The sequence below is a fragment of the Doryrhamphus excisus genome, linkage group LG10, assembly GCF_037039965.1.
Source record: "Doryrhamphus excisus strain RoL-2023G ecotype Guam linkage group LG10, RoL_Dexc_Guam_v1.1, whole genome shotgun sequence".
Taxonomy (NCBI): Eukaryota; Metazoa; Chordata; class Actinopteri; order Syngnathiformes; family Syngnathidae; genus Doryrhamphus; species Doryrhamphus excisus.
This window is the reverse complement of record NC_136366.1, coordinates 16,258,234-16,283,852: the sequence shown is the minus strand read 5'-3', so window position 1 is coordinate 16,283,852 and position 25,619 is coordinate 16,258,234. Positions and strand designations below refer to the sequence as shown.

The 25,619-nt window shown below is 40.3% G+C and overlaps 1 protein-coding gene across 1 annotated transcript in view; it reads left to right on the top strand.

Annotated features, from left to right (window-relative positions):
• npr2 (natriuretic peptide receptor 2) overlaps positions 1-25,619 on the top strand; it is a 75,884-nt gene that overhangs the window by 49,218 nt on the left and 1,047 nt on the right. Inside the window, exons 11-21 of the mRNA XM_058055829.2 lie at positions 2,835-2,939; positions 3,425-3,496; positions 5,162-5,321; positions 5,392-5,547; positions 10,125-10,293; positions 13,463-13,609; positions 15,105-15,228; positions 18,272-18,340; positions 18,408-18,582; positions 21,253-21,351; positions 22,557-22,648. Of these exons, the coding sequence (XP_057911812.2) occupies positions 2,835-2,939; positions 3,425-3,496; positions 5,162-5,321; positions 5,392-5,547; positions 10,125-10,293; positions 13,463-13,609; positions 15,105-15,228; positions 18,272-18,340; positions 18,408-18,582; positions 21,253-21,351; positions 22,557-22,648 (1,368 nt within the window). The remainder of the gene's footprint in view (positions 1-2,834; positions 2,940-3,424; positions 3,497-5,161; positions 5,322-5,391; positions 5,548-10,124; positions 10,294-13,462; positions 13,610-15,104; positions 15,229-18,271; positions 18,341-18,407; positions 18,583-21,252; positions 21,352-22,556; positions 22,649-25,619) is intronic.

The following is a 25,619-nucleotide window of genomic DNA, read 5'->3' as shown; positions in this document are numbered from 1 at the left end:
CACATGTACAAATGTTTCAGCTGGTTTTAGTTTTGAGTTCGGTCTGGACATTACAGATAAATAAATACTGAAGATATACTCAGTTTGTGTGAAATGTGAAAATAGCTGCGTACCACTAGTGTATGCTAAGCTATCTACTAAACATAGCAACAAATTGTCAACAATGATACAGTAAACCTCGGATATATCGGATTCAATTGTTCCCACTGGTTTTGTCCGATACAAGCGAAATCCGTTATATGCGTATACCGGAAAATGTCCCTTTTACGCATATATCGGATTTATATCCGGTATATGCGTAAATGGGATTTTATCCATTATAAAAAGGCAATTCCTTGACTATGTTTCCAATGTACCTGGACTGGGCAATGAAAAGAGACTTAAGGTAATGAGAATTTAACTTTATTGGACTCTGAGCATAACAAATTGTTCATTAAGCTAGGCCCTGTTATGCCAGTCAGGCCTACGTTATTTCCAATAGTGAGGTTAAGATCTCATTCACTGCTGTGCTGGTATTATTGACGTCACTCACTTTTATATTTGTCCTAAATCTGGAGCCAGGAGAAAGACAATAGCCAGTGACAAACCACTCCTAGTGAATATAAATCGTGCAGGCAACGCTGCAAATTACGTCGTATAGCGGCCTGTCACGATTCGGCGAATCGGAGCGCCACGATGCGGCCATCCGATATATGCGAAGGAAATTGGAACAGGACTGGAGATTTTGTCCGAAATAGGCGAAATCCGTTATAAAAAATCTGATATATGCAATGAATTTTTATTGGAAATGCATTACAGAAAAATCGGTTCTTTTTTATCTGTCCGTTGTGAGCGAATTTCCGATATATCCGAGGTTTACTGTACCTCTTGCTCGATCTTCTTCTTCTCTGGCAGGCCGCAGGTGGGTTATAATGTTTTTTAGGAGCATTAGCGGACATAGCACCAAATCTGTAACACTGTAGCACCACTAATAAATTGGTAAATTGGTAAATAAATTAACGAGGGCTGCACGGCTGTAAAGTGGTTAGTGCGCATACCTCACAGCGAGGAGACCAGGGTTCAATTCCACCCATGTTTTTATGTGTTTTTTTTTTCCTTGAACGCACCATAGTTACTGTGAGATGCAATAGAGAAACATCCCTTAAAAAAAATGAAAAAAAAAATATATATATATATATATCGGATTCTATCTGTTCCTCAGTGAAATAAACAATCATTAATTAGTGGCGGCTACACTGCGGTCGAGTGGGTAGCGTGCAGACCTCACAGCTAGGAGACCAGGGTTCAATTCCACACTCTGCCATCTCTGTGTGGAGTTTGCATGTTCTCCCCGTGCATGCGTGGGTTTTCTCCGGGTACTCCGGTTTCCTCCCACATTCCAAAAACATGCTAGGTTAATTGGCTGCTCCAAATTGTCCAAAGGTATGAATGTGAGTGTGAATGGTTGTTTGTCTATATGTGCTCTGTGATTGGCTGGCGACCAGTCCAGGGTGTAGCCCGCCTCTCGCCCGAAGACAGCTGGGATAGGCTCCAGCACCCCCCGCGACCCTCGTGAGGAAAAGCGGTAGAAAATGAATGAATGAATGAAAATAACGACTGTTGCTATTGAATTATTGACTTTCCATGTCATTTTGGTCATGGTAATATGTTTAACGGCAGAGATTTACATATATTAAATCCTTGGAAAAAAGTTAGACGAAAATTATTAATTATTAGGAAATAATGTAAATTCGATGAATCTGTTTCAGACACCTGAAAATACGAGAACCGTTGCAAATTTTTGTCAAAAATCGAATTGTACAAAAACTGTGGCGTTTGAAATCTGTGGTTTAACGGTATTGATAAATGACTTTTCATCACAGTGCTAATCTGCTCTTTTATCGGAATCGGGTGTCTCTGCTATGCATTTTTGGGCTTGCCATGCGAGTCACAGCCGGTTAGAGAAGATCAGTCAAGGCTTCCTGGAAGCCTCCGTGGCCTCTCAGTCACTCAGCAGGCCACATAGGAGAATTGCTGCTGTCTGAACTGGCAGCTTCTCAGACCTCCCAGAGGCCCGATCGCCCGTCAAACCTCAGCTCATGAAAAAGCCAACCAAATGAGGACCACTGGTGGAAACTTAACCACTTGTCTCCCAGCAGCCCCCCGCCCCACCTCCCCAATCCGCTTCACCAGTCAGTGTTCAGCAGGGGAAATTATGTAGGCCAAAGGGTAGGCTAACATCTCCCAGGCTGTGAAACAGGAGCAAGTCTTTGGTTTTGCTGTAACTCTTGGCCTTTGAGGGAAAAAAGTACGCTGCTGAAATTAAGAACACCGTTTTTTTAGCTGCCGGCTTCAGAGATATATTTGTTTAGTGCTGCTTGGCTGGGGTGTCAGACTGAAGGCACCAGCGTGCTATCCATGGGACCTTCTTAGTCCCGGAATCAATCATCTAATTAATTGATATTGCTTTTTAACCAGTTTATTCATTGGTGTTTTCTTTAAAGATTGGATTTTGAGTGTCTTCCATGCAGAGTTCAGCCCTCTTGGCTACGGTGCTACTGCTTGTACATCCTTCTCAATACATCTTTTTTCCATGCACACACTGCCTCATTCATAAGCTCCAAGGCCAATTTATGCACTTGCACATGTTTCGGCTGGGTGCAACTGAGCAGGAACACGTAGAAAAAGATATTGTGCCAACTAGCCGACTTGCAAGTACACCATTTTGATGAAATGCTGGCACAGGTAATCCCACAAGTCTGAATCGAAATGAGCTGCCAGTGTCCTCTGTTTCCACAGGCTTGGTGAGATGTGATGTTTGGAACGTTAACCCTGTGTCTGTGTGTTATTTTCAGATGAGAGATGTCCAGTTTAACCATCTGACCCGCTTCATCGGGGCCTGCATTGACGCTCCCAACATATGCATCATAACTGAGTACTGTCCCAGGGGCAGTCTGCAGGTAACGTTCACTATTCTATCAACAAGTGTCAATAGGAATTACATCCTACTTTCTATGCCGTTATTGCCACTTCCTGTCCGTGCCACCAGAACACATTTACAGCAACAGACATGTGTATGAGTCTTTTTTTTATGTCTTAAATGGCTTATTCTCTCCTATTATGTCTATAATCTTGGCTAATGGGAGTGTAAAGGTGACTATAATGGCATTATTTCATGTCTCCAAGGCTCTAATAATGTAAAAAAATGGACTTAGAAGGTCATAAACAGGGTTTCTAACAGCCAAAGTTGCAGTAAAGTGGCGCTAATTGGATAAAATGTCATGGGCACAAAAAGTGCAGGGATTGGCTGAATGTGCATGAAAGAATATAAGGATTCCGACCTGAAATAAATAGCTGCTGTCTTGTCCGATGAGAAGAAGATAGAATAGAAAATGAATGTTTTCTGCCTTCTGTTATTTATTAGTTTTGACTGTGTGCCTTGCAGGATATTCTGGAAAACGAGAGCATCAATCTGGATTGGATGTTCCGCTACTCGCTGATCAACGACATAGTGAAGGTACCTTTTCATAATTTCGCAGGAATGCTAACAACAAACGTGTTCAACGTTACAGTGAATGCTTTGTGAGGCACAGAGACACACAAAAGCCACCCAGGTTGTTGCCATGGTTTCAGGCAGATGTGTGTGAGCCTGCACAGACGGTATGAAGTGAAATACAGCAAATATTCCCATTACACTGTGGAGTGGGAGACAAAACATCATTTTGAACAGTGCAAAGATTTTCTTACAGCTTCATCTAATCTAATCATGGATGTACTGTAGGTGAAAAAAAAATGATGGTTTTTAATCTACTACAGTGAAACCCATTTAAGTCTGGCTGACTCACGCCAACATAACCCAAACTGGAACTGAAACTGCACTATCATCATAGTGAGCCTTTTTAGGGGTGTCATGGCGCTGCTCCTTAACAACATTAAATTTACAAGAGAAAAAGACATAGCCAGAGGGAGGGAGCAATGTTTACACTAACAAGGACAAAAAACTAAAGCTACACCTGACTATAAGTTGCAGGACCAGCGAAGCTATGAAAAAAAGTGTAACTTATACAGTACAAAATGCATGTTTTAAATGAAACTTTTTATTATTCAAAGGAGGAAAAAAATCAAACCTACATGACCCTATGTGAAAAGTGATTACCCCCTGTTAAAATATAACTGACATTAATTGAGATCTATTCATGCTAGATACGCAATCCATGAACTCAAGGAGAAAATTACATGCCATATCAAAGATCCGCCCACTTTTAATGCAGTTCGGCGCAGGATCGGATATATGGATAGTCCGGTTATATCGGTATTTTTTCCGACTCCCGAGAATATCGATATAACGAGACTTTACTGTAATTTATTAGTCAATGACAACACAACTGAACACAAAATGCAGCTTTCAAATGTAACTTTTTATATTAAAACACAAACTGTTAAAACATTCATTGAGATCTACATATCAGTCTGGAAAAGGATCAGACACACCAGCAAGTCCACCTCTTGAACGTCTGAAGAAAAACAAAATAAAGACTTTGGAGTGGCCTAGCCAAAGTCCAGACCTGAATCCTTTTGAGATGCTGTGGCACCTTAAAAAGGCTTCATGCTGGAAAACCCTTCAATGTGGCTGAATGACAACAATTCTGCAAAGATGAATGGGCTCAATAGTCATAAAAATTACATACATAACAGTTTGATAGTAATAAGAAGAATATGGTGGACCAGGGTTTGATGGGCATGTTGTCGACATAAACGGGTTCCACTGTACAACATGGAGGCTCTTTGCCAAGGGAGCTGACTCCTGTAGGGTCCAATATTGAACTGCATGCATAATGATGCGCTTCAGCTAAATTTGTCCCCACGGATAAAATAGCCCTGCAGAGAGGAGGCACTGCTGAAGTTTTTAGGGATGTTTCCACAAAACTGACTCATCTATTCCACAAAATATCGAACATAAGTCCGTCTGGGCAGTCCCCCTACCGTAGCTATTAGCAGTAATTTCACAATAATTCCCCTGAGACTGTAGTGTCCTTGAATTGTGGTCTCTTTTTTTTTTTAACCCAAACTTACATCCACTTGTCGAAGTTTATTGTTTCCATGTGTGTGGTTTTATGTGTCCTCGTGTGGAGGAAATAGGAAAAAGTGCCTTGATGCATGAATGAATGCTGCTCTCCACCAGGGCATGAACTATCTCCACAACAGCTACTTCGGCTGCCATGGAAATCTGAAGTCATCTAATTGCGTGGTGGACAGTCGATTTGTGTTGAAAATCACTGATTACGGATTAGCCAGTTTTCGCTCATCTTGCGAAAACGATGACTCCCATGCTCTCTATGCAAGTAAGTTGACCTTATGCGGATATACTGCTATGTATGCAATATTGTGGCCTCATTTTTGATATTTATTTAGAAAAGCTGTGGACAGCTCCTGAGCTGCTCATATACGACCACCATCCTCCCCAGGGGACCCAGAAGGGTGATGTGTACAGTTTCGGCATCATCCTGCAGGAAATAGCCTTGAGGAACGGACCTTTCTTTGTTGAAGGCATGGATCTCAGTCCCAAAGGTAAAGTGGCATTAATATGTGTTAATGATTAAAGGTTATCTGCTAAGGTACAGTATATACTGTATTTTGGAAGCTAAACAGAGCAGACACACCATCCATCCATTGGATTGTGTCTGACATTTCAAAGATGGCCTACAGCCATGTACAAACAGTACATATGTTGGACAGATGTTCAAGGCAAATATATCTTTTAAATGTCATATTTAAAGTAGTACAAATGGTTATTCCTGAGGTGGTGTGAGTGCGTATTATGATTATTCCTACAGTATTACGTCTGGCAAAACGGTATTTCCCCGCATATTAAACACTCAGCATTTGGAAAACCCATTTCATTTGCCCCACATTGATAAAGCTCACTCACGGTGCAACCAAAAATAACACAAGTTACACACAGACTCGCAATAGAAAGTAAAAAATGCTAATGCATAACCCACAAGGCATGCTGTGTTGTGCACATGTTACCCAACCAGACGTTACCCAGTATGTCTTGTGGGTTCCACATTGGTAAAGCTTGAGTTGCACTGAAAGTACTCAGAGGCAAACTTCAACATGTTTGAGGAGGTGTTCTTGATATGCAGTGAATCAGCTTTGATATTTACACCCCTGCTCACAAATCACAAATCAGCTGGAGCTTATCCCAAACGCCTACCTCACTCACTCACTCACGGTGCAACCAAAAATAACACAAGTTACACACAGACTCGAAATAGAAAGTAAAAAAATGCAATTTCCTCCTAATGCATAACCCGCAAGGCATGCTGTGTTGTGCACATGTTACCCAACCAGACGTTACCCAGTATGTCTTGTGGGTTCCACATGTGTTACTTGTTCACTGCACCATGAATGAGGCACGCGTTTGCTTTAATGCCCTCCTGTTGGTCTGTGTAAGCGTCAAAGTAGATATTTTTGTGGGGGGCTCAATTACATTCAGGAAAAATGTGGATCTGCTGTCTTTGGCCTAAGGCAAAGTGGTACTTTGCAGATATATGCAATTACAGCAACAAAATCAGTGCATATGGAGAAATGTTGTCTGTGCAAGTTGTGTGCATTTGCACCAACCCCAGCAGCAATGAGCTCCACAGTCGTGCAGAGGAGTTGCAAAGCGTGGGCTGCCAGCGCCGGGAGCAAGTTGAATAATTGCACCCCCGAACCTGCGGACCTGTAGCATGGGCATCTCCCATCAGACCCTGTTGACCCTTTTTGATTCTTTAGGCCACCGTACTTCAGTGTGGAAAAGAGCCAAACAATGTTGGTTTAAGTACAGCTTGAACGTGTTAAGATATTTTGAGAGGTGATTTTCAGAACCTCAGGCAAGGCATTCCAGAGCTGAGGGGGCCCTGACCGCAAAAGCTCGACCACCTTTTAGTTTTGAGGGAACAGGAACAGCCAGTCGAGGTCTGTCTCCTGGCTCACAGTGGAGCAACATTTCAGCAGTGGAGCCTGGGGTAGAGCCAAGAGGTGTATTAAAGGTGACTGGTAACATGATTTTTAAAAACGACTGGTAATAAGTGTCAAGTCGGAAAACTGGACTAATGGGATTTTGCCATCTGGTTTTCATTAGAAGTCCATCTGTTGCAAACAAAAGATTTGACATTTTTTTGGATAGAGCAAAAATGAGAAATCTGTGTTAACATAATCCTGCATTAATTGGAATATATCCATTTTGTTTTAACAATGGAAGTCAACACTTGTGTCACTCACTTTACTGCCAGGTAAACACGTGAAAGATGTACAAAATCCTTGCCATCCATGAACCATCTTCTTCAACAACACCAAAGCTACCTCAACGGTATCAGTGAGAATAAAATACTGTAATGCAATTCCAGAACAGGAGTTTAACCTTTACAGTATTCACAGTGGATCCTTAACATCCCCTTAGGGTAGGGGTCTCAAACACGCGGCCCGCGGGCCATTTGTGGCCCGCAGGACACGAGTTTGAGGCCCCCTTCTTGATATGAAAGTTTAATGTTAGTGCGGCCCGCGCAAGTTTGATATGGATGCTGTATGGTATCATGTACCCAGAAAAAATTATTACGTTTGATTAATGTTCATGTTAAAGGTTAAATAACTGTTAATAGTTGTCCTCCCTATCCGTGTGGAAGTGGTAAGTTTTTGGCTATTTAAGGTTAAAGGAATTAACTTGAAGGCTACCGTTTAGGTCGCTAGCTCTCTAGTTTGCGAGTTAGCATGTGTCTCAAGACCCTGCAGTTGCGCAATATGTTGTAAATAAAAAGAGTATAAATGTGACTATAGTCGTGTTTTGTCTACAGGGCTCTAATAATGCTTTGTTAATTTTAATCTGAAAAAAATATTTTGTCTACCCACCAACTATATGTGGTTTCTTACGTTTTTATTATTTGCCGTTTTATTATTATTACAGTGAAGAAAATAAGTATTTGAACACCCTGCTATTTTGCTATTTCTCCCACTTAGAAATCATGGAGGGGTCTGAAATTTTCATCGTAGGTGCATGTCCACTGTGAGAGAGATAAACTAAAAAGAAAAATCCAGAAATCACAATGCATGATTTTTTAACAATTTATTTGTGTGATACAGCTGCAAATAAGTATTTGAACACCTGTGTATCATCTAGAATTCTGACCCTGAAAGACCTGTTAGTCTGCCCATTAGAAGTCCACCTGCACTCCATGTATCATCCTGAATCAGATGCACCTGTTTGAAGTCGTTAGCTGCATAAAGACACCTGTCCACCCCATACAATCAGTAAGACTTTAACTTGTAACATGGCGAAGACCAAAGAGCTGTCCAAAGACACCAGAGACAAAATTGTACACCTCCACAAGGCTGGAAAGGGCTACGGAGCAATTACCAAGCAGCTTGGTGAAAAAAGGTCCACTGTTGGAGCTATCATTAGAAAATGGAAGAAGCTAAACATGACGGTCAATCTCAATCGGAGTGGAGCCCCATGCAAGATATCACCTCGTGGGGTCTCAATGATTCTAAGAAAGGTGAGGAATCAGCCCAGAACTACACGACAGGACTTGGTCAATGACCTGAAAAGAGCTGGGACCACCGTTTCCAAGGTTACTGTAGGTAATACACTAAGACGTCATGATGTGAAATCATGCATGGCACGAAAGGTTCCCCTGCTTAAACCAGCACATGTCAAGGCCCGTCTTAAGTTTGCATATGACCATTTGGATGATACAGAGGAGTCATGGGAGAAAGTTTTATGGTCAGATGAGACCAAAATAGAACTTTTTGGTCATAATTCCAATAAGCGTGTTTGGAGGAAGAAGAATGAAGAGTACAATCCGAAGAACACCATCCCTACTGTGAAGCATGGGGGTGGTAGCATCATGCTTTGGGGGTGTTTTTCTGCACATGGGACAGGACGAGTGCACTGCATTAAAGAGAGGATGACTGGGGCCGTGTATTGTGAGATTTTGGGGAACAACCTCCTTCCCTCTGTCAGAGCATTGAAGATGGGTCGTGGCTGGGTCTTCCAACACGACAACGACCCGAAGCACACAGCCAGGAAAACCAAGGAGTGGCTCCGTAAGAAGCATATCAAGGTTCTAGCATGGCCCAGCCAGTCTCCAGACCTGAACCCAATCGAAAATCTTTGGAGGGAGCTCAAACTCCGTGTTTCTCAGCGACAGCCCAGAAACCTGACTGATCTAGAGAAGATCTGTGTGGAGGAGTGGGCCAAGATCCCTCCTGCAGTGTGTGCAAACCTGGTGAAAAACTACAGGAAACGTTTGACCTCTGTAATAGCAAACAAAGGCTACTGTACCAAATATTAACATTCATTTTCTCAGGTGTTCAAATACTTATTAGCAGCTGTATCACACAAATAAATTGTTAAAAAATCATGCATTGTGATTTCTGGATTTTTCTTTTTAGTTTATCTCTCTCACAGTGGACATGCACCTACGATGAAAATTTCAGACCCCTCCATGATTTCTAAGTGGGAGAAATAGCAAAATAGCAGGGTGTTCAAATACTTATTTTCTTCACTGTATATTTATTTATTTATTACGGACTGATTGATTTTCTTTATTCTTGATTTGTTTATTTATTTTTCATCTTATTTTGTGTAGAAAAATAAAAATTAAGATATTTGAGAACAGTGGAATGTTTTATCAGAGCTTTTCTTGTAGAAAATTGAAACCAAAGCAAAGTTTATTCATTTTTCTGTTTTTAATAAATGTGTTTTTTTTTTTTTTTTGGAAAACCTGACGCAGCCCAGTCTCGCCCAGACCCTAGCTCCAGTGGCCCCCAAGTAAATTGAGTTTGAGACCCCTGCCTTAGGGGGTTTCCTCCACAGCATAACGTCGGCTGGGTGTTTATTCATGGTCACGCTCAGTCCTGATTGTATAAGTGCCATTAATTGGCTGAAAGAGCTTGCACTTGCTGTCTGGCTCAAAAATTACAGAATTTTAAACACTAGCAACAGAAGAAGACATGGGTATAATATTATGAATAGAACATTTCCAATAAAGTGAAATAGATGGAAAATAGAGTATTTTTTTTAATTTACTTGAATAGAATAGTCATAACTATATCAACAACACTTGTAGCAAGTGCTAAAAATCTTTTCCTCTTTACCGCAGAGATTGTGCAGAAGGTTAGGAACGGTCAAAAGCCGTACTTTCGACCGACGACAGACAACAGATGTCACTCAGAGGAGCTGACTATTCTGATGGACGGCTGCTGGGCCGAAGATCCCACGGAGAGGCCAGACTTTGGCCACATCAAAATCTACATGGCTAAGCTCAACAAGTAAGTACCTTTGCACCATTTTCTTATTAATTACAGTACAGTCCCCAAAACAAATAATAATATGGAAAAATCAATATGAATCAAGTCTCGCCTGATGTTTTTTCATTTCAATCCCCTCAATATGACCTCCCTTTAGCTTGCCCTGCAAAGCAAAATACAAGATGAGCCCAAAGATGTATAGGGTTGCATGTAGAGTGGCGTGGACTAGAGATCTCTGTGTGATTGATAACCTCCGAATCACTCAAGGATGCTCTTGACGGTGTCATGCACCATTCTTCCACATGTGCAGGAAGCCCCTTCATTACACAAGCCGGCGCATTAATGCACTGTTTGCCTGTTATTTTCATTAAGTAAATGTATGTTGTTGACATGACATGATGGATGTGCTGTTATATTTGGCATACCCGTGTGCTTGAAGGGCACAGTAACAAGAGGGGTGTTTCAGCGCTAAATGGTTTGTTTAACCCGTACAGAGTTGAAACTTCGCTCACCGTGAAAAAGGCTGTCCCCTCAACGTGTAACTCTGTGTATACTACTGGCTCTGTACTGCAACAAGTATGTTTAACCGCTTTGTAAACAAGAAAGCACTCAAGACATCGCCGCCAAACTGCGCCTTTTACTGCATTTGTTCTATCTGGCTCTAGATCTGCCAACTGATGTTTTCCTCAAATGATGTATTGTGTGGTAAACTTAGTGAGATTCGTTTTTATGCAAAGGGATTGTAGCAAAATTTGTGGCAAAATTTTAATACTGGATTTGATACGGAGATGTCATGTTCCAAGATGGCGCAGCCCGAGTGCAAGCTAGTTACGGCAGCTTCCGTGGCGTTTTTAGTGTTTAATTGTTCTTTATTTCTTAATTTCTTATTGTTTTCATGCCATATCGACCCCTTAAGCAAGTGTGCAGCTTGTCGTTTGCCCCATTGTTTACACTCAGAACACAGAAAAAGACGGTATAAAGGTGCTGTATAAAGACAGTATCAAACATGTTACCCGTCTGCCGTCTCCACTCTTATACGGTGTGCATGCTAGCTAGATTGTATGACTGACATGTGGTTGCATAATGGTTAGCAGATTGGCCTCACAGTCGAGAGGTCGAGGGTTCAAATATGAATGTCAGTCATGAATTGTCTGAGTCCAGATTGAATGGTTGTGTATGTATATGCGCCTTGCAATCGACTGCAAGCGGTATATAAAATGAATACTGAGCAAAGCATCCATTGGTGCCTGCCAGGGCGCTGCAATGATGTCAGCCTCTCTCTGGGCTTATGTGGCTCCCTCTGGTGGACAGAGGCAACATTGCATCCTTTCATCAACCGTTTTTCACTTGTCCTCCAGACACAATGCATTATGGGAAAATGTATTGGTATTCTGTGTATTTATTAGGTATACCTTTTGAGTGTTAAGTTGCTGTGTGATGAGTTTAGAGTTATTTGTAAAATGACACCGTGAGTCAGACTGTTATGAGAAATGACCGCCTGCAATTTTCGCTCATGATTGGCTCTTGTCATTAAGGAGCGTCTTGGTCCTCACAGACTTGTGCATGTGACAATATGCCATTTTATGCAAAAATGGTCTCTGAATGCAATGTGATCAAGACCGTAACGCGTCATGGTCCGTTCCTGAACCTTTTCCCTACATTCTAGTAAGAGTTATTAAACTTTGATGAATACACAGATGTTCTTGAATAACATTAATAATAATTGACTTAATTTGAACATCCAAACCTAATTGCTTTTTGTACGCGTTTAGATGAATGATGAGGAAAAATAAGGACCAAATAAACTGTGTGACTGAGCACTAGGATGGTTGTGTGTTTCATGTTTCACGGTGTTGTTCTTTACACTTAACAGTGGGAGCTCGGAAGATGTGTGGCACACAAGAAACATGGCAGGAAGCCAGGCATTGATACTTTAAGCCACTGATGACTCACATACTTGCTTCATCTGAGTTAATGCCTGGATATACTTTATGTATCGACTGTGTGTGTGTGCGTAAGCACATGAATGCAGACATCCCTTCAGACACTGTATTACACAATACGTGTATTATGTAATTCAAAAAAAAGGAGTGAGGATGAAAACAGTCATGTAGCAATGTGTCTCAAAGGTGTTATAGGTTAGATGATTTGTGTTCATGTAGTAAACATTAAAACGATATTAAAAGATTATTCCACGCTTGATTGGGTGATGATGAAAGTAGCTTTGTGGTTTGTCTCCATCTCACCTCTGTTGAGAGTTGCATAATGCCTGCACATGCAGATTCAATTCAAATTCAAGTTTTAAAAACAGGAATTGGGTGCACAAGTTTGAATTTGAGGTTGGGTATTTTCTGTGATTTACATACACAAATATGTATACATGTATGTCGAAGAAGAGTGAGCAAGGGGAGCCTTCCTCTGAGCTCCTGTGGCTCTCTCTGGTGGACAGGGGCAGCGCCCCACCGGTCATGTCCAATGAAATGCTTTGCTGGATAAAATGCATGACAGGAAGCCGTAAAAATAGTTGTATTTTATTTTAAACTCGTATTTCTTAGACACCTTATGAGTGTTAAGTTGCTGTGTGATGATTTTACACACACCAGCTCGTCATGAGTTCACTTATAGCTCGTGATTGGGCCCTGCCAAAGAAAAAGCCACCATTTCCTCACTGAATTTGTAAGCTAAACTGAAAATGTACACGAAATTTGTGTGTAAATTTTCAACATTCAACTATAAACTGTAAACTAAACCAAAAGCTTCAAATTCACCTCCAAAGATGGCTAGACGGTTGGAACTTGGACATAATTGTGTGTTCCAACAGGACGATGATCCCAAACACAAATTAGAAAAATAAAATTCCTTTTGGAATGGATAAAGCAGGCTAACGTTAAACCCTGACCTCAATCCCAGATCATTAGTGAGCTATGCTTCAAAGCAGGAAACCAACTCATTTAAATGAAGTCTACCAATTCTGCCAAGAAGAGTGGTCAGCTATCCTGCCAGAAGCTTATTAGCTAAAAAAAAAAAAAAAGCAGTTAGCTGAGGTGAAAGGGGACATTTAACCAAGTATAACCAAGAAGGGTCTAAAAATATATACATTTAACATTCATGAGTGATGCTTAAAGCTGGGCAAGTCAAAGGTCAACATGGTACACTGTTGTGTAATCTGCTCTTTGGCTGTTTCCTGCAGAGAGGGCAGCACCAGTATCCTTAACAACCTGCTGTCCAGAATGGAGCAGTACGCCAACAACCTGGAGAACCTCGTGGAGGAGCGAACACAAGCCTACCTGGAGGAGAAAAGGAAAGCTGAAAATCTCCTCTATCAGATTTTACCACAGTAAGAACAAATTAAAACACTCATTTTTGCCCTTCCAGACCAAAACTGGATTTATACTGCAGTACTTTATGTCCTATCCGGAGTGGTCACGTTTACAGAATACCTGACAACCTGCGTGTCTATTAGGGAAAGAAATAAACAGGACTGGTGGTTGGGGGCGGCGACATAATGATGTCATGGTTTCATTTGTAAATAACTGTAGTAGAGAGGGGCGGCACGGTGGTCGAGTGGTTAGCAGCTAGGAGACCAGAGTTCAATTCCACCCTCGGCCATCTCTGTGTGGAGTTTGCATGTTCTCCCTGTGCATGAGTGGGTTTTCTCCGGGTACTCCGGTTTCCTCCCACATTCCAAAAAAAAACATGACTCCACGACTCCAATACATAGGTATGAATGTGAGTGTGAATGGTTGTTTGTCTATATGTGCCCTGTGATTGGCTGGCCACCAGTCCAGGGTGTACTCCGCCTCTCGCCCGAAGACAGCTGGGATAGGCTCCAGCACCCCCGCGACCCTCGTGAGGAAAAAGCGATAGAAAATGAATGAATGAATGAATGTTAATTCACTAATTTCCTGCTGCCAAAAAAATTGAAATGGTTGAATGGTCGAGTGGTTAGTGCGCAGACCGCACAGCTAGGAGACCAGGGTTCAATTCCACCCTCGGCCATCTCTGTGTGGAGTTTGCATGTTCTCCTCGTGTGTGGGTTTTCTCCGGGTACTCCGGTTTCTTCCCACATTCCAAAAACATGCTAGGTTAATTGGCGACTCCAAATTGTCCATAGGTATGAATGTGAGTGTGAATGGTTGTTTGTCTATATGTGCCCTGTGATTGGCTGGCGACCAGTCCAGGGTGTACCCCGCCTCTCGCCCAAAGACAGCTGGGATAGGCTCCAGCTCCTCGTGAGGAAAAGCGGTAGAAAATGAATGAATGTAGTAGAGAGAGGAATAACCTTGTAGGAGACAAAAAGTGAGTAAAAAACATGCTATGCTATATAATTCACAGATAAATTTAGTCCAAATTTCATATAGTACTTTCTAGTGCTGCGGTAAATCCCTGTATTAATCAAAGACCCAAAATCCTTCTTAATACCACATTTGTACTTTTCCCTGTGGTGCGATCTCACTGCAGATGAAAGGGAACAGAAAGGGCTGACAGGCAAACTATTAATGGTGGTGAAAAAAAGACAAGATAGTCGACTTAGGAGCACTTGGAAATGGCATATTTCTTACCCGCTCTACCGTGTTCCAGCTGAAAAATGTCCTTCCTACAAAGGCACCCAGTCAGCAAGAGATGAGCCTCAAAGAAAAGACAGCTATCAGTTTCCCCCACATTCATTGTCCTCTCTCGCAGTCTGTGGTTTTGTCAGATGAAGACATTTAAGAGGAACCGTTTTGTTTTCAAATGTAGGGATTTTTCAGTATATTCTGTGTGCTGCCAGCTTCTTAATTACCGGCTATATGACTACAAACTTTTCAACTCATTTCTTTCTGTCCACACAGTTCAGTAGCAGAGCAGCTAAAGCGAGGGGAGACAGTACAGGCGGAAGCCTTCGACAGTGTCACCATTTACTTCAGCGACATTGTGGGCTTCACGTCCATGTCTGCTGAGAGTACGCCATTGCAGGTACACAAACAATTTCTTCGTTAGGATATGATAACGTAGTGTGTACAATAGTCGTGTAATATTCCTTGATGTACCATTTATGTAACTCTCTTCTCCATGTCCGAGTAATTGCTGTATAATAGTGAATAGTTTCGATAGTTATACCTATGTAGTCTCCATACATCATGTCATGTATATATATATACTAGCATTGTGACATAATTAAAACAGCTAAAATACAAACAGTTAGCATGCTAGGGCTTGGGAAGATAGCACCAAGTACCGAAAGAGCTAAGGCAATTCTACAGTGTCCCTACATCATGCCATCTACCGTATGTATTTGCATTTGGAGGTGAGTAAAATAGCTAACATGCTCACGGTTGGCATGCTACCACCTGTATTTGCACTTATATATGAGAAAAATAGCTCAAATGCTAATTGACAGGAGTAAAATGGCTAAATGTTGAAATGCTAAATTAAGCATGCTAGCACCTGGCAAGATAGCATTCAGTACTGAAAGTGCCATGGTAGTTCTAGTGTCCCTACAATATGTATGGGGCGTATTTATTTGCATTTAGAAATGAGAAAAATAGCTAGAATGCTTATATGACATAAATAAATAGCTAAATGTTTAACATGCTAACAGTTAACATGCTAGCAGCTGGCAAGATCGCACTCAGTATAGCACCTGTATTTGCACTTATATATAAGGAAAAATAGCTCAAATGCTAATTGACATGAGTAAAATGGCTAAATGTTGAAATGCTAAGTTAAGCATGCTAGCACCTGGCAAGATAGCATTCAGTACTGAAAGTGCCAAGGTAGTTCTAGTTTCCCTACAGTATGTAGGGGGAGTATTTATTTGCATTTAGGTATTAGAAAAATAGCTAGAATGCTGATAGAACATAAATAAATAGCTAAATGTTAACATGCTAACAGTTAACATGCTAGCAGCTGGCAAGATCGTACTCAGTACAGCACCTGTATTTGCACTTAAATATGAGAAAAATAGCTCAAATGCTAATTGACAGGAGTAAAATGGCTAAATGTTGAAATGCTAAGTTAGCATGCTAGCACCTGGCAAGATAGCATTCGGTACTGAAAGTGTCATGGTAGTTCTAGTGTCCCTACAGTATGTAGGGGGAGTATTTATTTGCATTTAGAAATGAGAAAAATAGCTAGAATGCTGATAGAACATAAATAAATAGCTAAATGTTAACATGCTAACAGTCAACATGCTAGCAGCTGGCAAGATCGCACTCAGTACAGCACCTGTATTTGCACTTAAATATGAGAAAAATAGCTCAAATGCTAATTGACAGGAGTAAAATGGCTAAATGTTGAAATGCTAAGTTAGCATGCTAGCACCCGGCAAGATAGCATTCAGTACTGAAAGTACCATGGTAGTTCTAGTGTCCCTACAATATGTACGGGAGTATTTATTTGCATTTAGAAATGAGAAAAATAGCTAGAATGCTCATAGGACATGAATCAATAGCTAAATGTTAACATGCTAACAGTTAACATGCTAGCAGCTGGCAAGATCACACTCAGTACAGCACCTGTATTTGCACTTATATATGAGAAAAATAGCTCAAATGCTAGTTGACAGGAGTAAAATGGCTAAATGTTAAAATGCTAAATTAGCATGCTAGCACCTGGCAAGATAGCATTCAGTACTGAAACTGCCAAGGTAGTTCTAGTGTCCCTACAATATATAGGGGGAGTATTTATTTTCATTTAGAAATGAGAAAAATAGCTAGAATGCTGATATGACATAAATAGCTAAATATTAACATGCTAACAGTTAACATGCTAGCAGCTGGCAAGATCGTACTCAGTACAGCACCTGTATTTGCACTTAAATATGAGAAAAATAGCTCAAATGCTAATTGACAGGACTAAAATGGCTAAATGTTGAAATGCTAAGTTAGCATACTAGCACCTGGCAAGATAGCATTCAGTACTGAAAGTGCCAAGGTAGTTCTAGTGTCCCTACAGTATGTAGGGGGAGTATTTATTTGCATTTAGAAATGAGAAAAATAGCTAGAATGCTGATAGAACATAAATAAATAGCTAAATGTTAACATGCTAACAGTTAACATGCTAGCAGCTGGCAAGATCGCACTCAGTACAGACACAGCCAAGGCAGTTCTACAGTGTCCCTTTGTATGTATTTACATTTAGACATCAGGAAAACATGGTAAAATGCTAATTTGACATGGGTATACATGGGTAAAAAGCTAATAGTTAGCATGGTAGCACCCAGCAAGATAACCACGTGATAGAGAATTGCAAGGAAAAGTAAGTACCGGTAGCAACTATAACTATTTACTGTTTTAAATTTGCCCGGCACTGATGATAAGCAACCTTAATTTAATAATAAAAGAATGAAAAATACAAAGTATATACTAGAGTAAAACTACCATACACAATGATAATGAAGAGATACTGTAAATATTTGATAGGTGATAAATAGATACAGAATATATAGTATATCGTAAGTACCTCATTGAGTAAAAGATCACTTAGCTATAATTCTCAACTAACTTTCTATTTGCCAATGTACCATTTTTAACTTCCTTTCTGCAGCGAGTCCTACACTTTCCCAAATCGAAAATGTTGATGCAGAGTTGAGTCATTGAGACATTGTGCTCCATGGCTCCCACCAGCTCCAGTTCTAAAGCTTTCTCACCAGGGAAACACGATAATGATGTCCAAGCAGAGAGTCAGCAAGTGATAGCTGACAAGCTTATACACCCTCATATGTGGAGGAATGACCTCCCAATGAACTATTGCATTTGGCCTCTTTGTGTGCTCATATTTATCCAATTAGGGTTGCGCCATCAGGTTAGTCCAAACAGCAAGAGACACAATGTTACTGAGTGTACATGGTGTCATTTTTTAGGTAAAATAGAACTATTATTATTTTATTACACTATTATTTATTTTTATCATGTCCTACTTTCCACAGCCAACAAATTGCACCCATTAATATTTGGTAAACATGGTCATCATTCATTCATTTCTATTGTAGCTTCACCGAGTGTCCTTTCCCTCTTAGGTGGTCACGTTACTCAACGACCTGTACACCTGTTTTGACGCCATAATTGATAACTTTGATGTGTACAAGGTAAGTTGAAATTTCAGCGCTGGACAGTACGAAGTACGTGAAGATCATGACTTTGCTCCTTCCTCAGGTGGAGACCATTGGCGACGCATACATGGTGGTGTCAGGGCTGCCGGTGCGGAATGGGAAACTCCATGCCAGGGAGATTGCTGGGATGTCGCTGGCCTTGTTAGAGCAGGTGAAAACGTTCAAGATCCGCCACAGACCCAACGACCAGCTGAGACTCAGGATAGGTATTCACACAGGTGAGTCAAATCTTCTCGAGGGATGATACTCTGGAAGTGAAACGTGGATATAATATAATATAATAAAATATAATATGACCTCACAGCTAGGAGACCAGGGTTCAATTCCACCCTCGGGCATCTCTGTGTGGAGTTTGCATGTTCTCCCCGTGCATGCGTGGGTTTTCTCCGGGTACTCCGGTTTCCTCCCACATTCCAAAAACATGCTAGGTTAATTGGCGACTCCAAATTGTCCATAGGTATGAATGTGAGTGTGAATGGTTGTTTGTCTGTATGTGCCCTGTGATTGGCTGGCCACCAGTCCAGGGTGTACCCCGCCTCTCGCCCGAAGACAGCTGGGATAGGCTCCAGCACCCCCCGCGACCCTCGTGAGGAAAAAGCGGTAGAAAATGAATGAATGAATGAATAATAATATATACAGTAGGGTGCATCAAAAACACAATTATTGAATTTTGATATGGCTGGGTACTAAAAGTGTTCCAATATACGTATGTAGAAACAACACATACAAAATATTTTTCCAATACATGATTATTTAGGGGTACCACCATACATCTGTTTTTGTGGAATAAAGTGGTGAACAGTTCAATGGTCGCCATGGGGATTTGAGGTGATCTTTACGTTTATGTTGGTATTTATACTCCTATTACATATTACTAGCAAATTTGCGGTTTTGTCTTTGTAATTTGAATGATTTGTAGTCATATTTATAGGTATTTAGTGCTCATTGCCTCTACTGTAGCTAACATTAGCTAGCTACAGTTTGCTAATGACAGTTAGCTAATAGCTGAGCAAGCACAACATCAACAACAGTAATACAGAGTAGACAGTATTGCTGATGCCTCGTATTTATTGAGAGTCGTACTGTAGTCCTACATAATTTGATATACACTTGTCCATTTATTATTTTAGGCACTGTGCAGCACAACCCACCAGCTCTCCTAAGATCGGGGGTCTCAAACATGCGGCCCGCGGGCCAAATGTGGCACGCAGGACACTAGTTTGAGGCCCCCGCCTTGATATGAAAGTTTAATGTTAGTGCGGCCCGCACAAGTTTGATATGGATGCTGTATGGTATCATGTACCCAGAAAAAATTATTACGTTTGATTAATGTTCATGTTAAAGGTTAAATAACTGATAATAGTTATCCTCCCTATCCGTGTGGAAGTGGTAAGTTTTTGGCTATTTAAGTTGAAAGGAAATAACTTGAAGGCTACCGTTTAGGTCGCTAGCTCTCTAGTTGGCGAGTTAGCATGTGTCTCAAGACCCTGCAGTTGCACAATATGTTGTAAATAAAAAAAAAAAAAAAGAGTATAAATGTGACTATAGTCGTGTTTTGTCATGTCTACAGGGCTCTAATAATGCTTTGTTCATTTTAATCTGAAAAAAATAATTTGTCTACCCACCAACTATATGTGGTTTCTTAAGTTTTTATTATTTGCCGTTTTATTATTATTATATTTATTCATTTATTACTGATTGATTTTCTTTATTCTTGATTTGTTTATTTATTTTTCATCTTATTTTGTGTAGAAAAATAAAAAGTAAGATATTTGAGAACAGTGGAATGTTTTATCTGAGCTTTTCTTGTAGAAAATTGGAACCAAAGCAACGTTTTTTTTAATTTTTTGTTTTTAATAAATGCGTTTTTTTTTGTTGTTTTTTTTTTTTGAAAACCTGATGCGGCCCAGTCTCACCCAGACCCTAGCTCCAGTGGCCCCCAAGTAAATTGAGTTTGAGACCCCTGCCTAAGATGCTGCCCTCAACAACTAGTTCCTCTCAGACTAGCAGTCGCAGCCTGGTCTTTTTGTGTGAGGTGGCACCCCTAAATCTCAGTGGAGTTCCTCAAAACTTTGGCATTTTTATGTTCATTAGAAAAAAATTCAATGCCAGCCAAATTGATATTTTGAATTTAAAATTACCTATTCAAATTTGATGCACCCTAATATACAGTATTCAATGTATAGCTTGGGAAGCAGGATGGATTTACTGTCCTCTGAAAATAAGTCAACATCCATATTCTAACTACCTGGCAACCTTACAGTTAGCCTGGCCACATTGTTACCAGTTGTGCCTTAATCCTCTTGGGCGGGGACTTTATCGAAGGTTGTTAGTGTTGGCGGATGTCGCAGTACATGTTGCTCCCCTGTGCACTCATGCAGCCCCAGACCGACCGTGGCGGTATACTCACTTTTGTGAGATATATGGACATCCATGAACAGGTTTCATCTCCTGGAGACTTAGTACCCTCCTGGGTACTAGGTGAAAAACTCTCAAAAATGGTTTGGGGCATGGTTGTGCCCGTGCCAAAAACATGCCGGTGTTTCCAGGAACACAGAGGATGGTCTAAAAGAGTCAGGTTGTTCCTGTCAGGCAGGAGTTGTCAACTGTTGAAAAAGCCAGTCATTACCACATATAGCCAGCTGCCGTTTGACGCCCCTGCACAACCCGAAGCTCCTGGCATAATTCACAAGTAAATGTGCAAGAAATGATTCATTTGGGTTTCCAGTCCAAGAGGCAGGTTCTACTGTACTACATTGGAATATCAGTACATCAGGACGTTGGGTGATGTGTAGCCAGCATCCATTTTTAAACATGGAGCCCGTACCAATTGACACCCGTTTTTATTCCTTTACACAATGTGATAATATCTCATCTCTGTGTTTTAGGTCCAGTCTGCGCTGGAGTAGTCGGATTGAAAATGCCCAGATACTGTTTGTTTGGAGATACTGTCAACACAGCATCCCGAATGGAATCCAACGGCGAGGGTGAGATGCCAAAATCACTTATTGTTTAGTTTTTGTTCAGTTCTTTGACAATATGTACTTTGGCTTTCTCTGGTCCTCTGTGTCCATACACCGGTTATTAAAGAGCATACCATAATTAGTCATATGGGGGAATTCTATTTCAGCATTTGCTTGGGAAACACAATACAGGGCACATGCAAGACTTCTATTGTGATGGTTCTATTCTTAACCTGCAGAGACGTTTGCTGGGATATCATTGGGGGAAATCATTGGCGATATCGATTAACTACGCAGTCGCTTCCTGCGTTCCGCCTCTGCTGGTAAATAATTGATAGCACTTAGAGCGAAGGGCCCTTAGCCAGCGATAAACTGCAGCCTGAAGCCACCATCAGGATCCGCGTCTCAAATCTCTGCTCTCTGCAAAAATCATAATACAGATTTGTTAGCGTTTTAGCTGCCCGTATGCGACAATACTTTGTACTAACAAAGCTGCGGTTCTCGCTAAGTGTGTCATAAAACAGAGGCCCCCGCCTTGATATGAAAGTTTAATGTTAGTGAGGCCCGCGCAAGTTTGATATGGATGCTGTATGGTATCATGTACCCAGAAAAAATTATTACGTTTGATTCATGTTCATGTTAAAGGTTAAATAACTGTTAATAGTTATCCTCCCTATCCGTGTGGAAGTGGTAAGTTTTTAGCTATTTAAGTTTAAAGGAAATAACTTGAAGGCTACCGTTTAGGTCGCTAGCTCTCTAGTTTGCGAGTTAGCATGTGTCTCAAGACCCTGCAGTTGCGCAATATGTTGTAAATAAAAAGAGTATAAATGTGACTATAGTCGTGTTTTGTCATGTCTACAGGGCTCTAATAATGCTTTGTTCATTTTAATCTGAAAAAAATAATTTGTCTACCCACCAACTATATGTGGTTTCTTAATTTTTTATTATTTGCTGTTTTATTATTATTATTATATTTATTTATTTATTACTGATTGATTTTCTTTATTCTTGATTTATTTATTTTTCATCTTATTTTGTGTAGAAAAATAAAAAGTAAGATATTTGAGAACAGTGGAATGTTTTATCAGAGCTTTTCTTGTAGAAAATTGGAACCAAAGCAAAGTTTTTAAATTTTTTTTTGTTTTTAATAAATGCGTTTTTCCAAACACAAATGACAAAGTGGACATTCGCAGACAAATGATCATGTTTTTCATGTGTTTGATTGACAGCTTTGAAGATTCACGTATCGTCAGCCACCAAAGAAGTGCTGGATGAGTTCGGCTACTTTGATCTGCAGTTACGAGGAGACGTAGAAATGAAAGTAAGCAGCCTTATTTGAAGTATTTGGTATCTCACTACTTTATACATTTCACTACAATAAAGCTTCACATTATGCATCTCCACTCTTTTCACTGCAAAAAGGGATGTATGGGTATTAATGAATAAATCATGCTGTTTCAAGGTTCAATACTATTAGTCTAAAAATATGCACATTTAACCTACTTTACTTATTTGTTACCTAAATTGAACATTGTCGAGCATAAAAATGGCTAAATGAATTAAATACAAATATAAGGCATTCAGAAGATATCCTAAATTGGTCACTAGTTGTCAGTAATGTGTCTGTTATGTTCTGTGAGACACACAAGCACCAAAATTGGTTGCCGGAACAACAGGCTTTTATTGCAGGTTTGAATTATATCAAACTATACACTAAAATGTGTATGATTAAAGCTAGTGGTGGAAGAGTGTTTAGCGTTAGCATTAGACCAGGAAGACCTTGGTTCGATTCTCCGTTTGGGCATCTCTGTGTGGAGTTTGCATGTTCTCCCCGTGCATGCATAGGTTTTCTCCGGGTACTCCGGTTTGCTCCCACATTCCAAAAACATGCTACGCTAATTGGTGACTTCAAATTGTCCATAGGTATGAATGTGAGTGTGAATGGTTGTTTGTCTATATGTGCCCTGTGATTGGCTGGCGACCAGTCCAGGGTGTACCCCGCCTCTCGCCCGAAGACAGCTGGGATAGGCTCCAGCACCCCCCCGCGACCCTCATGAGGAAAAACCGGTAGAAAATGAATGAATGAATGAATGAAAAAAGACAAGGAACTAACCCTCGGGAAGCTAAACTCTGAAAACCTCAACATCACTTCCTGTTCGTCCCAACCCTCAGCTTTACACACAAGCACAAGTCTTATCTATTTATTTATGTCTTATTATGTCTACTTTATTGGGTAATGTGAGTGTAAAGGTGACTATAGGGGTGTTATTTCTTGTCTAGAAGGCTCTAACAATGTTACAATGAAGGTTATAAATAAAATAATGAAAATATCCCATCTATAAATAAGGAAGTGTAAGGAAATGTACTCAGGTCTGGAAGCGATACTCCAATTGTCATTGTTATTTATTTAAAAAGTAACATTTATTCCCACTTGCTGCTTGTTTATGGATCTTGCTGCTGACAGTAAGCAGACATGGGTTGCATCGAAGCTGTAGAGCAATAGAAATTGTGATGCTATTTTGAAATAATCCTTAGTATAGTATCTAAAGCAGGGGTCTCAAACTCAATTTACTTGGGGGCCACTGGAGCTGGGGTCTGGGTGAGACTGGGCCGCATCAGGTTTTCCAAAAAAAAACTAAAAACGCATTTATTAAAAACAGAAAAATGAATAAACTTTGCTTTGGTTCTGATTTTCTACAATAAAAGCTCTGATAAAACATTCCACTGTTCTCAAATATCTTACTTTTTATTTTTCTACACAAAATAAGATGAAAAATAAATAAACAAATCAAGAATAAAGAAAATCAATCAATCAGTAATAAATAAATATAATAATAATAATAATAAAACGGCAAATAATAAAAACTTAAGAAACCACATATAGTTGGTGGGTAGACAAATTATTTTTTTCAGATTAAAATGAACAAAGCATTATTAGAGCCCTGTAGACATGACAAAACACGACTATAGTCACATTTATACTCTTTTTATTTACAACATATTGCGCAACTGCAGGGGTTTGAGACACATGCTAACACGCAAACTAGCGACCTTAATGGTAGCCTTCAAGTTATTTCCTTTCAACTTAAATAGCCAAAAACTTACCACTTCCACACGGATAGGGAGGATAACTATTAACAGTTATTTAACCTTTAACATGAACATTAATCAAACGTAATAATTTTTTCTGGGTACATGATACCATACAGCATCCATATCAAACTTGCGCGGGCCGCACTAACATTAAACTTTCATATCAAGGCGGGGGCCTCAAACTAGTGTCCTGCGGGCCACATTTGGCCCGCGGGCCGCGTGTTTGAGACCACTGATCTAAAGACTCTGGTGACATAAGGGGCATTAACGGTAATTATAGGGACTATGTCACACCATCTCCAGGAAGACCAGGCTTTGATAGCAGGCCAGTGGGTGGGTGGGGGTCTGTGCACACACCAGATGGAGGTCATGTGACAGAGGGGGTCAGAGAAGTAAGTTATCTACGACGGGGTTCTACAAAAAAGTGATTTTTTATACTTTATGCGTGTTTATTTTACTGTTTATTTTGCTGTTTTGCTGTGTTATTCACCACTTTGTTGCTGTTGTTTTTGCTGGATTGTGTAACATGTCGAGAAAGTCATCTAGGAAGGACACAAGGAACATTCACACAAGGAACATTGTAGCTCCTAGTTCATATTGCCATTGTCGCACTGTTGTTTACACAATTGCACAATTTAGAGTCACCGACTAACCTAACTTTTGGAATGTAGAAGGAAGGCAGAGAACAAAATAGAGACGTCCAATGGAGATTAAGGATTGTGTGGCCAACATACTAACCACTACACCACTGTGCGCCCCAAGTCGGAGTCAATATTAATCAACATTTTCATAGTTAGAGCATGAAAACCCTGTTTTTTAATGTAATTTATTACCATTATTAGAGCACTTTAGACATGAAATAACACCCCTATAGGCACTTTCACACTCCGATGATTCTTTCTTTACAACACATTACATAACTGCAATGCATGGGCCTAATTAGTTTTTAATTTATTTACTCTAAACTTAAAATGTTTCAAGTGAAGTGAGGAAGAAGGACAAAGAAGCTTACCACTTCCACACAGAATTGGAGGAGCTTTTCTTTTTACATTGTCATGTCAGAAAGGGCATGGCCGACTTCATGCAGTATTAACGTAATGGTAAGCATTTGTAGAGACTGGCTCTCACTGTGGTTTGCTGGAGTCCTAAAACTTTAGAAATTGCGTTATAACCTTTTCCAGAGTGATTGATATGAATTA